Here is a 15,404-nt window from a genome sequence, read left to right as displayed (position 1 = left end):
ACCTGTAATCCCAGCTACTCAGGAGGCTAAGGCAGAAGAACTGCTTGAACCCAGAAGGCGGAGGTTGCAGTGCACCGAGATCATGTCACTGCACTCCAGCCTGGGCAACAGAGCAAAACTCTGTCTTTAAAAAAAAAAAGTATTAACATTGGTTCGCACATTGTAACAAATGTACCATAATCATCTGAGCTGTTAATAATACCAGAACTGGACGCGGTGGCTCACGCCTGTAATCCCAGCATTTTGGGAGGCTGAGATGGGCGGATCACCTGAGGTCAAGAGTTTTGAGACCAGCCTTCAACATGGTGAAACCCTGTCTCTACTAAAAATACAAAAATTAGCTGGGTGTGGTGGCAGATGCCTGTAATCCCAGCTACTTGGGAGGCTGAGGCAAGAGAATCGCTTGAATCTGGGAGGCAGAGGTTACAATGAGCCAAGATTGTGCCATTGCACTCCAGCCTGGGTGACAAGAGCGAAACTTCGTCTCAAAAAAAAGATAATAATAATAATAATAATAGTAGAACTGTGTTTGGGAAGAGGAGGATATGTGGGAATTCTGTATTATCTCCTCAATTGTTCTGTAATTCTAAAACTGCTCTAAACAATTAAGTCTATTAAATACAAAAACTTAAAACATTCATTTTATTTTTTCTTTCAGACAGAGTCTCGCTGTCGCCCAGGCTGGAGTGCAGGGTTCGTGAAATCTCAGCTCACTGCAACCTCTGCCTCCTAGGTTCAAGTAATTCTCCTGCCTCAGCCTCCCAAGTAGCTCAGATTAGAGGCGTGTGCCACCATGCCCTGCTAATTCTTTTTTGTATTTTTAGTAGAAACAGGGTTTCACCATGTTTGCCAGGCTGGTCTCAAACTCCTGACCTCAGGTGGTCCTCCCATCTCAGCCTCCCAAAGTGTTGGGATTACAGGAGTGAGCCACTGCGCCTGGCCAAAACACTGACATTTTTGAAGAAAAAGAGGAAGCTGGGTGCAGTGGCTCATGCCTGTAATTCCAGCACTTTGGGAGGCCGAGGCGGGAGGATCACTTAAGCCCAAGAGTTCAAGACCAGCCTCGGCAATATACTGAGATCTTGTCTCCACAAAAAAATTTTTTTTCATTTTTTTTTACAAAAAATTTTTTAAAACCACTGGCCAAGCATGGTGGCGAGTGCCTGTAGTCTCCCAGCTACTCGGGAGGCTAAGGTGAGAGGCTTGCTTGAGCCTGGGAAGTGGAGGCTAGCTACAGTGAGCCTAGATTGCCCCACTGCACTCCAGCCTGGGTGACAGAGTGAGACCTTGTCTCCCCACCCGCCCACCAAAAAAAAAAAAAAATGAGCCATTAAACCAGGACAAGTCACAGATGAATCTTAAATGCATAGTGTTAAGTGAAAAAAGCCAGTCTGAAAAAGCTACATACTGTACATTTCCAATTATATGACATTCTAGAAAAGGCAAAACGAGAGTCAGTAAACAGATCGAAAACAAAAACAAGAAAATTCTGAGAAACTGTCACAGCCAAGAGGAGATAAAGGGGACACAACAACTAAATATAATATGGCATCCTGGATGGGATCCTGGAACAGATAAAGGTCATTAGGGAAAAACTGAGGTAATCTGAGTCAAGTATGGTCTTTAGTTAATATATCGATATTAGCTCATTAACTATGACAAATGTACTATGTTAATACATTAATCATAGTGAGGCACATGGGAACTCTGTAATATCTTTGCAACTTTTTTTTTTTTTTTTGAGAGAGTCTCATTCTGTCGCCCAAGCTGGAGTGCAGTGGCACAATCTCAGATCACTGCAACCTCCACCTCCCAGGTTCAAGCGATTCTCCTGCCTCAGCCTCCTGAGTAGCTGGGATTACAGGCACCCGCTGCCATGCCCAGCTAATTTTTATATTTTTAGTAGAGACAGGGTTTCACCATGTGAGCCAGGCTGGTCTTGAACCCCTGACCTCAGGTGACCTACCGGCCTCGGCCTCCCAAAATGCTGGGATTACAGGCGTGAGCCACCGGGCCCAGCCACTTTGCAGTAATTCTGTAAATCTAAAGCTGCTCTAAAATTAAGTTTATTTAAAAACAAAACAAAAAAGAACTATGTTGGAGGGTGTGTTGGTGTTAGGGTATGTGTTTCCGAAAATGAAGCAGGAGTACTTTGTGTTTGTAGAAGTGAAACCTGAATAGAAGATACCAAAATCCTCAGCAGATGACTATGACAGAGAGGGGAGAGGGGAGAGGGGAGAGAGAGAAAGAAATGAGAATCTATCAGTGTGTGCTGGGAAAATGCACTGCCACCTTCTGAACACCTACTAGGCCCCAGGCCCAGTGGGAGGTGCTTTCTGTATCAGCCAAGCTGCCAGCCTGGAATACTTATAGAATCTGCCTAGATTACACAGCCAGTGAGTGGTGGGGCCAGGCCTGTACCCCATGTCCCTGTGACCATGGCTGTCTGTAACCACTATGATCCTGGGAGAAAGATACATGCCAAGATGCCTAGAGCAGACCCTGGCTCACTGCTCCCAAATAGGACTCCATATCCTAAAATGCCAGCCCTCAATGGGCACAAAAGATAGGTAAGCCAACTCAGATGGGCAAATCAAGACCAAAGAACAAACCCTGAGAGATCACCTTGAGTAACTCCCTATATTTTTTTTTTATAAGGGTGAGACCTCAGGGGAGACCCAGAGAGGAGACAGGGTATTTTTGTGAGTTAGGGGCAAAACAGACTCCAACAGAGGTTTCTGACCTCTATATCCAGCAGCCATTCTGGGCATAGGGACCTACTCACCCCTGGTTTGAATGATGGCAGGCCCAGCCCCACACCAATGGTGGCCTTGTTAGGATTCACCACTGAATTATAGTGGATATTCCGATGGTAGCTGACACGAATGGGTTCGTCCTCGTTTTGATGTATCCCATGGAATGTGTTGATGGGTTCTGCAGAGAAAGAGAAGGAGGGAGCATCCACAGCAGGCCAGGTAGGGCAGGCTCGAACGAGGTGCCATCAGTCCCTCACCTACCCACTGCAGAAGTACCTGTGCTATACTGGTACACCTCCACAGGACGGTTGTACATCTCTGCCATGGCCTGCATCTCAATGTGGTTGCCATGGCAATTGTTTTTTCGCTTCCGGTTAATGTAGGTGGTAAAGTCCTCTGTGACATAGTTGGAGAAGTAGTCGGCATTCTTCATCTACAGAATAGATTGGAAGGTTAAGGTCTATGTGGAGAAGGAATCCTCCCACCCTGCCCCTCCCCCAAAGGCCTCCCCCATTTTCTCACCAGATAGTCCATGCAATGCTTTCGCACAACCTCATGCATGTCCTGGTCTCCATACACCTGGTCAGCTGTGGGGGCAGAAGAAAGCAGCAGCTAGGTCAGAGATGCCAGAGAAGAGCTCTGAATCACAGAACATCCTTTGGGGAGGAGGAGCTGGGGGACCAGGGAAATTCCCTTTTCTACCCCAAGGCCTGGAGAGTTCTTGCCCTTGTAGGCTAGAACGGGGTCATGGAAAAATAAGGCAGGCAGGGCCAGACTTGAAGAACAAGAGAGTGCAGGTGAGAGGAACACAGCCACAAGCCTCTTGGGCAGATGACTTTATCTAGGGTACACGTGGCCACTCAGAGAAATCAATAACATTCTAAGTTCCATAGGTTGGCCTCAAAAGCTATTGATTCCCATACCACCTCTTCACTTTCCACATGAGGAAACTGAGGTTCAGGAGGAGTTTGTGGTTTGTCCAAGATCACAAAGAGTCAGTCTGTGACAGAGACAACTCTGAATTCAGTTTTCCTGACTCCCATGAGCCAACACAGCCTTTGTAGGTTGAAAAAAAAAAGGAACAAAGACAAAAAAAGAAAAACAGAAAATAAAAGGGGGGGGGCCTCCAAGCCCAGTTCTGCCAGATACTAGAGAGCTGAGTGACCAGAGGCAAGTGACCCAAGTGTTCTGAGCCTCATATATCTCATCTGTAAAATAGGAACAAGAGGGATAACAGGCCAGGCATGGTGGCTCACGCTTGTAATCCGAGCACTTTGGGAGGCCGAGGCAGGCAGATCACTTGAGGTCAGGAGTTCGAGACCAGCCTGGCCAACATAGTGAAATCCCATCTCTACCAAAAATACAAAAATTAGCCGGGCATGGTGGCAGACGCCTGTAATCCCAGCTACTTGGGAGGCTGAGGCAGGAGAATCGCTTGACCCCGGAGGCAGAGGTTGCAGTGAGCTGAGACTATGCCACTGCACTCCAGCCTGGGCAACAGAGTGAGACTCTGTCTCCAACTGTGTCAAAAAAAAAAAAAAAAAAAAAAACGGATAACCACATGGCAGGCCTTAATGGTGGGGATTAAATGAGATAATGGGTATAAAATAACTACCACTGGGCTTGGGACAGAGTAGCCACACACTAAATCGGAATTCCTTCCTCCATAGGGAGGCCTGAATGTGGGGTACTGTGAAGGTGACAGAGGTGAGTAAAATCCTGCCCCTACCTTCGGGGAGCACACAGTCTAGTAAAAGAAATAAGACACACATGCAACTAACTTTAGCTTAACTCAGGATGGGCAGCCTGTGGCCCGAATAGTCCAGGCGTCGTGAGATTTGGTCAAACTAAGGCGAGAAGGAAACACACTCCCTCTGCTTCGCTTGAGGATCTTCACACATGCCGTTCCTTCTCTTCAGGACGCTCCTTCCATCCTCGTCAGCTGCCTACTTCTCAAACACCAATGTGTTCTTTATTTATTTATTTATTTGAGACAAGGTCTCGCTCTATCGCCCAGGCTGGAGTGCAGTGGCGCGATCATAGTTCACTGCAGCCTTGACCTCCTGGGCTCAAGCGATCCTCTCGCCTCAGACTCCCAAAATGCCTGGATTACAGGTGTGAGCCACCGCGCCTGGCCCAACATGTTCTTTAATACAGTTCCCCACTACCCAGGACACCTCTATCACCAGATTTATCAGAGGTGTGCATAGACTTCTGCCCAACTGCACTGGGCTCCCACTGAAGGCAAAGGGCAGTTCACACCAAAGTCCACCCCCAGGCTCAGGGCCCGATACAGTAAAGGAAATCAGGAAAAGTTTATTGAGCAAATGGATAGGCTGGGTAAGCCAGAGAGCTCTTCTCCCTGTGAAATTAAAGTGGGCCTGAAGATCATGCAAGTCTGATTTCCACTGGTTTAGGGAATTTCCCTTTGTTTCCCCAGAGGACCACTGCTCTGATGGGATCTCCCTAGGGCACTGGGCTAGGGTCAGGTCACACAGGAACACTCCCGAGTTCTTCCCTGTCAGTCTACCTCTCTGAAGAACTGTCAGAAGAACGCCTTCCCTGCCTTCCCCTTCCTACTCTGGAGGGCTCTGTGAGAAAGGCTACTCTGAGATAGAAAATAGGGCCCATGTTTGCCTCCTGTCCTCTTGGAGGTGAAGAGACCTGAAGGGTAAGGGGGTGTGGAGGTTGTGAAGGCGGGAAGGGGGTAGCCCCTTCACCAATGTAAACAAGGATGTGGGTTCTGCGGCCACACTCTCCCCCGCCCTCCCCAGCGGCATTTCCAGCAAGTCACATGTCCTGCGCACAGGCTGGGGGCCCCCTGCTGCTGCCTTTCTTAGAAGCCAGGACCACAAAGCCCGCACAGTGAGCTGCTTGAGGAGCTATTTCTGTAGGCTGAGCTTGGGGTACTGGGAGGCAGTGCTGTTGGCAGCTGCAGTAAACAGGAACAAAGATGAGCGTGAAGGGGTTAAATAGGGGTTGGTTGGCCAGGCTCAGAGAGATAGGCTGAGGTGATGGAGAAAGCCCATCTCCTATGGAAAGGTCAATTGTCATTTCCAGGCCTGGGAGTTCTATCTTCAAGAGCTAGATGCCAGATGCAGGAAAATGGGGGAAAGAGAGGAGACCATGGAACAGGGAAGGGATCTGGGGGAAAACCCCCTGAGGGTCCCATTTCTCTGCTACTGACCCCTTTGGCCTGGCAGAAAGGCTCTGCTGCCTCCTAGCTGTGTGGCAATGGATAAAGCCTTTAACCTCTCTAAGCTGAAATGTCCTCGTGCATAAGGTAGAGACAGTAACTCCTCTTCCATTTGCTGGGTGTTGTCAAAACTACACAGGAGGTTTGCCAAGCACCTAAGGCACAGTAGGTGGTCAAGAAACAAGAACATCATTTGTCATGACGACAATGATTCCTTCATATTGCTAGTTACCCACAAGTCAGCCAGAATGTTGCCATAACCACTTATGAAGCCCTTCCTCATTTCTGTTGCAATTGCTCAGTCAGAGGAAAGCCCCAAATGCAGACCTAGGATGCATGTCCTCTCCTGGCTCTCTACCTTTAGTGAAACCAAAGGTCCACAAGTCTACCTCTAGGCCCTTAGTTCTAACAAAACTTCAGCAGTTAAATTAATATCAAGTTAACAATACAGGCTTCATAAAACAGGGTCCTAAACTATGGACAAGTTATGACACTTCTTTCCTTATCTGTAAAATGTAAAATACCACCTTCTCTCCTCAATCCTACGACACCACTGATAGGTGATATGGTATAACATGTACCTAATCACAGCTTTTGGTGGGGAAATATATCACACTGATTATAAGGTATATCCTAAGTTTGGAATCATTAATGTGGAAGAAAATATACATCTCCAAATCAAGGAAAACAGCAATAGTAGGACCCCAACAAGGGAGAATAGGATTTCTCCAATAACATAAGGCAGGAAAAGCATCTAAGCACAGAGCTAAACACATAGGAAGTAGTCAACAAGAATTCATTTTTGGCCAGGTGTGGAGGCTCACACCTGTAATCCCAGCAATTTGGGAGGCCAAGGCAGGTGGATCACCTGAGGTCAGGAGTTTGAGACCAGCCTAGACAACATGGTGAAATCCCATCTCTACTAAAAATACAAAAAATTAGCCAGGCGTGGTGGCAGATGCCTGTAATCCCAGCTATTTGGGAGGCTGAGGCTGAAGAATCGCTTGAACCTGGGAGGTGGAGGTTGCAATAAGCCAAGATCACACCACTGCACTACAGCCTAGGCAACAAGAGCGAAACTGTCTCAAAAAAAAAAAAAAATTCGTTTTTCTGACTTTCCTAGCTCCACCTCTGTCCTCCAGAAAGCCCTCCTCTTCCCAGAAGGCTGGCACACAGGGCTGGGGGCAAGGCATGACTTCCCTGTGGAGGGGTCTGAGGTTGGGGGGATGACCTGCAGAGGTAGGGGAATTCAGAGAACTTGTTTTGATAGAAACTGAAACTTCTCCTGCTGACGCTGCACTTGTGGGCAATCTGCACCTGTTCTCCCTTCCCAAAGGCCAGCTGGAAGGGGGTCCCCCACCATTCTGCCTCTGTTCCCATCTCCAACTAGGCTCAGAAATCCTCAGTAAAATACTACAATTGGTCCCATACCAAAGACTTTTCACACTCCAACTCATTCTACCCTTACCAAAACACTCTTACTTTACCCAGGAGACACAGAAATGTGGCTAAGCTGGCCTGGGATCACACGTTTAGCGGGGTGAAGGGGAGGCCAGGCTCTCAAAGGGTAACTGCTGGCCCCAGCTGATATTACCACCCTCACCCCAATCTAGCCACCATCTTAGTCGCCTTACTCCCTGGGGCAGGACCTGATCTTGTGTGCCTCAGTTTCCACACCAGCACAAGCAGGAATAGCTAGAACTCAGGAAAGGCATGGGAGTGGGCAGAGATTATAGATATCAGGGGCTGTATCTCTCCCTAGGGCCACAGAGGCCAACATGAACATTACCGTCCCCATACACACCCTACTTCTTTCCTTTTTCTGGACACACAGAGACACCAGTGTAGAAATGCACATGTGTATACACATACAGCAGAGCCTGCCAAAGATGCTCCCTGAGGTCAAATGCTCACCCAATAAATCCCACAACAGAGAACTATCACATTCAATGAGTAGATGCCCCTGCCACTTCAGGAAAGACTGAAGATAAGAGGCTCTACAAACTGAGGAAACCCCTACCCCATCAACCTCCTTCCTAGCCTCTGGCAGGGTAGGTGGAGGGCAGGGAAAATAACCAAGAGCTCTAACAGACTAGCCTCAACCTCTCTCCTCTGCTGCCTGGGAGAAGTCCTCATGTAACTAATGTAATGTAACCAATAATGTACCCAGATTTAAGTTAAGAAGCAAGACATGAGAGCCTGGATTATCTTCCTGTAGGGTCCTACCATTTGCTTTAGAGACATCTGAGAACCGCCTACTCCCCAGGTAGCTGCCTGCCTGCCAGAAGAGCCACAGCAAGTTCCGCTAAGGGCAAAAAAGGAAGCTAGGTGTCTACAGGGAACCTAAAAACAAACCACACAAATGTGTGTACACACAGCTGCAGAGGGAGACAGGGACCTGGTCTGCTCCCCACTACCATCCTGGTCCAGTGGAACCCTGGCCCCACTGAGAACAAATCTCCTGAGGAGATAAGCCAGGACAAAGGTCTCACTTGTCTGTCAAGCAGCCGTGGTGTGACCTGGTCTGTGGTCCCAACTACCCCAACTAGCATACCCTCAGTGGGAGAGACAGAAGAACTCATCCCCCTGGAGAGTCTGGTTCCTGAGATGTGTGCTCCTCTGCTCAACGATTCCCACTGCAAGGATGAGAAACCTGAAGGATACAAGGGAGATACAAGGAAGCTGGTGTACAGGAAATGGCCCATGGGAATCTTCTTTCTGAGGCCTGGTTCAACCTCAAATACCAATGTTCTGACACTGGTTGTATGACCTAGACAGGATAGGGTCTTGGCTTTCTCTTGAGGCCTCAGTTTCCCCATTTATAAAACAATCAAAATTGACCTCAGATCCACCCCTCCTAGTGCTGATGGTCCATGTTCCAAGACCAAAAGGCACAGAAGAGTGGGCCTAGCCAATGTTTCTGGGCCTCATCATGGTAACATGCACAGCCCTTGCCACTCCCCCATGGCCCATGTAGAAACAACCATGTGGCCTCCACTCTGCCCACAGAAACTAGCACCAGGACCCTGGTCAGGGTTAGAGGTTTCTGCTGAGTCAAAGCCACATGGAGAGAGGGAGCAAGGGAGAGATGCAGAGTCACATTTCTAGGAGGAGGTTATCTGAGCATAACAGGGACAGGGTGGGCCACAGGATACCTCTGAGGCTCAGGTTCCCACCTCCCCTCCACCCAAGCCTTCACTGATGCTCATGAATCCCCAATAAGAGGAGGTGGGAGAGAACTGAGTGCAAGCAACGGATATTGGTTCACTCAGGGGAACCAATGGCAGGCAGACAGCTACCTGGGGAGTAGGCAATTCTCAGAAGTCTCTAAAGCAAATGGTAGGACCCTATAGGAAGATAATCCAGGGGAACAGAAGGCAGAAACCCACTTGCCTCAAGAGGCCCAACAACAGAGGGCCATGTGTTCCTACTTGGAGGAGGTAAGGTCCAGAGATGTCAAGGAACACAGTCAAGGTCATCCAGCCAGTTGACAACCAAGCTAAGAAGCTAAGGATCCTAGGATCATAAAAAGAATGTGTCCTGGCCAGGTGCGGTGGCTCACGCCTATAATCCCAACACTTTGGGAGGCCAAGGTAGGTGGATCACAAGGTCAGGAGCTCGAGACCAGCCTGACCAACATGGTGAAACGCCATCTCTACTAAAAAACACAAAAATTAACCAGGTGTGGTGGTGCACGCCTGTAATCCCAGCTACTCAGGAGGCTGAGGCAGAAGAATCGCTTGAACCCGGGAGGCAGAGGTTGCAGTGAGCCGAGATCACGCCACTGCACTCCAGCCTGGGCGACAGAGGGAGACTCCATCTCAAAAAAAAAAAAAAAAAAAGAATGTGGGTCCTTTGGACACCTCTAGGTTCCCAGGCCAGTTCTGGCTAATGGCCCTGAGCATGTCATTCCCCTTTCTATGCTTCAATCTTTTCACCTGTCTCACGGGATAATGATCTAAGTTTTGTAAGTGAGCCTGAAGCACCCAGCTGAATGTCTAGCACAAAGCAGGGGTCAAGGAAACAGTGCCCTCTATGTTTGCAATCCCCCCCTCCAACTCCAACTCTCTGCTCCACGTTCCTTCCACTATTCAACACATGACAGGAAGTCAGCCCGTAGGGCTTCACACTACAACCTAAGCTGACTGCCATCTGTCCCCATCCAGGCGAGGCTGGAAACTGGGGCGGGGGGTGGGGGGCGGGGTGCCGGGCAGCAAAAAGCCCAGGGACAAAGTCCCCTTCCCAGGCACATGTATTTATGCACTCTGCACCAAGGAAACCTCCAGATAAGGTCTAGAGACCAGGGGCCATGTACTTCGGGGGAGAGGCCACAGGACCTCTGAGGTTTTACAGAGAAAAGCCAAAGGCAGCCCAGTCAGGGGAAATGTGTAGCCATAGTCCCGATAAGGAAAGGCCTTCAACCTGCTGTGGTCAGCTCTTCCTGTAAGTAGAGGCCCCTTATACTGAAGGCCCCAGTGGGAGGAAGGGTCGGGAGTATTTGGGGAGAAGAGCTAGATACACAGATACACACACACACACACACAAATACTGCTCTTGATACGACTTACTACAACAAGCCAAGTAGCCCCAAGAGTCGGGGGTATTTGGGGAGAAAAGCTAGATACATATACATACACATACACACACACACACACACACACACAGAGCTCTTGATATGAGTTACTACACAAGCCAGGTCCTTACTAGCCAGCCCCGAGGCTTACCCTCAATGACTGCCCAAGACTCAGATGCCTGCTGTACTCTCTGATCCTAACTCCACCAGCAACCCTGCTTACCCCACATCCAGCCTGAGGTCTGGACACAGGGCCTCGCACCTAACAGGCCCCCACCTATTATTTCTTTGCCTTTCTTTTGTCCAAGATGCCCCGAAACCCAGCTCTTCCTCTGGGAAACATCCCAGGAAAAACACAAACTTGAGACAGAGGGGCAGGAGGGGTAAGTTTTTTCCCAGTCCAACAGAGCCCACTGCCTGAGCCTCGTCTGCTTGGCAGAATAGAGAGGAGACCACTCACTCCACCCTTTCAACAAACACATGTGACTCTGAGGCACCACTGAAAACGGCTTCTGGGTTTTACAAATGCTACTGTTCCATTAGGGTCTACTATATGTGTCAGGCACTAAAGGGATTTACCAAAGCAACTTCATTAAATCGTTACAACATTAGGGTATTTTAGCCCCATTTTATAGATGAGGAAACGGCCTCAGGAAAGAAGAGCTGCTTGCCTAAGGTCATACCAAGAATCAGGGGTGCAGCCAGGGATGGAGCCTGAAACACTCCAGCCCACCAGTAGACATGGGGGTTACCCACAGACAGAGAGAATAGCAGACCAAGAAGGAACTCAAAGAGGCATTGAGAATCAACACCATTTGACAGACGGTAAGACCAAGGCCAAGTGTCACAGCAGTTATGAGTCAGGGCCAGAACTAGAAGGTAGGTCTTCTGACTCCCAGCTCAAAGCTCCTATCAGAGGGCACTTTTCCTTGGTAGGTATCAGAGCACCAAAGGGAGGATCAGGGTCACATTCCCAGCTTCCCCTTCACCCTAGCACAGGACCTCACAACTACTTGTGGGGTCACAGATTCAGAGCCAAAATGGCCTCAAAGATCCAGCTCAGACTGGATAACTGATGGTATTAAGGCATTATTAATTCTGTTAGGTGCAGTAATGGCATTTTGATTAAGTTAAAAAGAAAAGAGTAAGTCTGTATCTGTCAGAGAAACATACAGAAATATTTACGAATAAAATGATCCAATGTCGGGGTTTTGCTTTAAAAATACTCTTCTTTCAGGGGAGTGAGAAAGAGTGGGCGGGATAGTGATGAAACAAGGCTGGCCACGTGTTGACTATTTTGAAGCTGGATGATGGGTACATGAGGGTTCATCATTCTACTTTTATGTAAGTTGAAAAAAAAATTCTATGACATAAGAAATTTGTAAAGATCTAGTTTGGTAGCCCCCATATACACAGATTGAGGAACAGAGACCCGCAACACACCAGAGATGGGATCTGGGTATAAACCTAGGGGTCATACAGCCAGGGTGGCAGCAGTGTGCTATGGTTAAGAGCATGGGCCTCAGACTAATCTAATGCAGACACTGAATCCCAAGTCTACCACTTATTATTTTACTCCAGACAAGTCACCCACCATCTCGGAGCCACTTTTCTCATCTGACAAATGGAAGCAACAATAGTCCCTACACTCACCTAGCTCAGGGGGGAATCAAAGAGGTTTCCTGTAGCACCTGACAGACCAATGTGTCCCAAAGGATATTACTTTCTTTATCACTCTTCTTGCTGTTATTATTCATATTAATCTTGCACCACTACAACGTCTCAAGACCCACGGCTAGAGGTCAGATACCAACTTGAGGCTGGAGCCTGGAGTCCCTAAAAGATTAGCTAGCTCTGCCTCAACCCTGTCTCAGGGGCTATTCCTGGTAACTGGGACACAGCTTAGGGGCAGCCCTAGGCCCTTAAGGACTAAGGCAGAGACTCACCTACAGCCCGGAAGAGACAGGCGCCATCCTCCTTCATCTGCTTGATGATGAAGCCCTTCTTGTCTCGTAGGGCCTTTTCAAACCAATGCTCCTGCTGGAGGGAAGAGGTGGGGGTCAGCAACAGGGAAAACCTACACTCCATCCCCAGGGCCCCGACCTCAAGCTCCCGAGAGGCCTAGGTCATTGACAGAGAGGACGCTGGCCAAAGTAAAGTTCTCAGCCCTGTGTGACCACTCCATGCATGTGAAGTAGGAGACTCTTTTAGGGAATCAGTTGCTGAGTGAAACTAAGGCTTGCTTCCAAAAGGGTCCCAGGTGCCCTGAGAACAGTGGCCCCATCTGCCTTATGACTTTTGCTGACCTTGCAGGGCCTGGCCCAGGGAGCCACATTGCCCCAGGCAGCCAGAGACTCAGACCCAGCAAGTGCCTGGGTGGAGAATGTGGCTCTACCTTAAGGAATTTCATCTAGGAAAGGTGGTGAAGAGGGAGTAACTGGCAAGAGCCTAGATCCTGAACCTGACAAAGGGCTAGATGATTCCAAGATATGCTGTAGGCTGGGCGCGGTGGCTCACGCCTGTAATCCCAACACTCTGGGAGGCCAAGGTGGGTTGATCACCTGAGGTCGGGAGTTTGAGACCAGCCTGACCAACAAAGAGAAACCCCGTCTCTAATAAAAATACAAAATTGGCCGGGCGTGGTGGTGCATGCCTGTAATCCCAGCTACTCGGGAGGCTGAGGCGGAAGAATCACTTGAACCCAGGAGGCAAGAGGTTGCAGTGAGCCGGGATCACACCATTGCACTCCAGCCTGGGCAACAAGAGTGAAACTCCATCTCAAAAAAAAAAAAAAAAAAGATATACTCTAGAAGGCAAAAGTGTGCAAACAATATTCTCATCTGTGACTGAACACATTTAACAGATAGACATCTACACACATATACATATGCATGTATACAAACACACATACACAAAATTGGGAAAGCTAGACAGCAAAATATTATCCCTAAGTCCTGGTGTTACCAGCGATTTCACTGCACTTTCCTTTTATAAAGGTACACTAAACCCAAAAAGCTTTGAAAATCAAAAGCCTTTAGCGAATTCATTTGGCATCATAACCTGACCAGAACTGACAAGAATCTATCCCACTTGGGGTGAATATTCAAATATTTCAATGCAGAAAACATACAGGTGTTTGATTATGAGGTGTTGCCTCAGACCCTGCTGGAGGTGTTACGTAATACAAAGTATACACACCAGGTGAGTTTCATAAATTCTGAATTTTTCCTAAATTCCAAAGCACATCTGGCACCGTGAAGGTTCAACTTAAATGAACCTGTACAAATGCATATTTTTGGATTAAAAAAAATAATGACCACATAACCTCTTAAAACATAATTTTCATTTCAAAACAAAACCAACCAGAAGCAGCAGACCTTTCCTGGGCCCCTTACGCCCTCTGCTGGCTACCAGAAGCAGCCAGCCTGACCCAGCAACAGGGCTGCAAACTACAGGATCCCAAGCCTGCTCCTTGGGAACACAGGCCTGCCCAGGAATTTATAGGATCTGGGGTATCAGAGACCAGACATAGGGGCCCACCTGTCCCTAAGGCCATTTTTCCCCAGCTCAGGCAAGGGGTGGAACCCATCCCCTAGGAAAGCCAGAGGAGAAGCATCTCTGGCAAAGTTGTAAGCACAAGGTTTGGAAGGCAAGAGCTCTGGATTCCAACCCCAGCTTTGTCACAAACTTGCTGTCCGATATCAGTCTCAGTCTCAGTTTCCTATGGAATGGGGGATATGTTGATCTACCGGACAGAGCTGTCAAGAGGTTCAGAGGAGTTTCAGGACCTAAAGAAGCTTTGTAAATAACGTACCATATACTGGGGGAAGTTGTCGCCAGTCACAGAAGGGGAAGAGATCAGCACGGAGATTATGTACAACTGAGAGGCCCTCAGCAAATCCTAGGTGAGTAGCAGGACAGGAGGGGAGGAAGAGGTGACAAGGGAATACCCGGCCAGCCCCGTCATCAGGGCCCACACCCCAGGAAGATGTGGCTGGATTTCTAGAGATGACAAAGGCACCTGGAAGCCCTTAATGAGCTTCCATGCGCAGCACAAGGACTTCTGTTTGTGCACAACATTCCAGTGGTCCAGGTGGCCCTCCTTGCCCCTGAGCCTGTGGATTAACACACTCCAGCCAGTTATGGCCAAGTCCATCCTGGCCACACAGGGTCAGCCATCTCCCAGAGTCATGGGCCTGCCCCAGCCAGGGGTCTCCAGCAGGGATGGTGCAACCATAACTATAGTCCCAAACCTGACACAAGAATGGGTTCTTAAAAAAGAACACAGAAACTTCCTGCCTTTGGAGAGAGGGGGAAAAGAGAGGCGAAAAGGAGGTCAAACAGGAGAGGGGCTCCTACTTATCCATCTAAGAAAGATTTACCAGGTAGCTACTCAGTAAGATACCGGGCTGGGCAGTGAGGACAGTGAAATGAATCAGACTTAGTCTCCACTCCTGATAAGCTCACAAACTATTTAGCAGAGGGGCAGGGAAACAGGTAACCACCACAAGGTATGAACAAGGCTGTGAAAAAGGTAAATACCAGGTGTTGTAAAACAAAAAGAGGCTGGGCACGGTGGCTCTCGCCTGTAATCCCAGCACTTTGTGAGGCCGAGGCAGGTGGATCACTTGAGATGAAGAGTTCAAGACCAGCCTGCCCAACATGGTGAAACCCCGTTTCTACTAAAAAATACAAAAAAAATAGCGGGGCATGGTGGTGCACGCCTGTAATACCAGCTAATCAGGAGGCTGAGGGAGAAGAATCGCTTGAACCTGGGAGGCAGAGGTTGCAGTGAGCCGGGATCCCGCCACTGCACGCTAGCCTAGGCGACAGAGCAAGACTCTGCCTCTGCCTCAAAAAAAAAAAAAAAAAAAAAAAA

At 48.6% G+C, this 15,404-nt stretch overlaps 1 protein-coding gene across 3 annotated transcripts in view; it reads right to left on the bottom strand.

Annotated features, from left to right (window-relative positions):
• OTUD5 (OTU deubiquitinase 5) overlaps window positions 1–15,404 on the bottom strand; it is a 34,916-nt gene that overhangs the window by 9,456 nt on the left and 10,056 nt on the right. For 2 of the 3 annotated variants that reach the window (XM_011991389.1, XM_011991388.1), the window contains exons 2-5: window positions 12,472–12,565; window positions 3,279–3,343; window positions 3,033–3,189; window positions 2,786–2,934 (exon numbers count right to left, since the gene is read on the bottom strand). In XM_011991389.1, coding sequence (XP_011846779.1) covers window positions 2,786–2,934; window positions 3,033–3,189; window positions 3,279–3,343; window positions 12,472–12,565 — 465 coding nt within the window. Of the gene's footprint in view, window positions 1–2,785; window positions 2,935–3,017; window positions 3,190–3,278; window positions 3,344–12,471; window positions 12,566–15,404 lie in introns of all 3 variants that reach the window. The other variant, XM_011991387.1, reaches the window with a different exon arrangement.

Source organism: Mandrillus leucophaeus, unplaced genomic scaffold (genome assembly GCF_000951045.1).
Source record: "Mandrillus leucophaeus isolate KB7577 unplaced genomic scaffold, Mleu.le_1.0 Scaffold395, whole genome shotgun sequence".
NCBI classification, from domain to species: Eukaryota; Metazoa; Chordata; class Mammalia; order Primates; family Cercopithecidae; genus Mandrillus; species Mandrillus leucophaeus.
The sequence above is the reverse complement of the archived record's forward strand: the minus strand, read 5'-3'. Positions and strand labels throughout refer to the sequence as shown.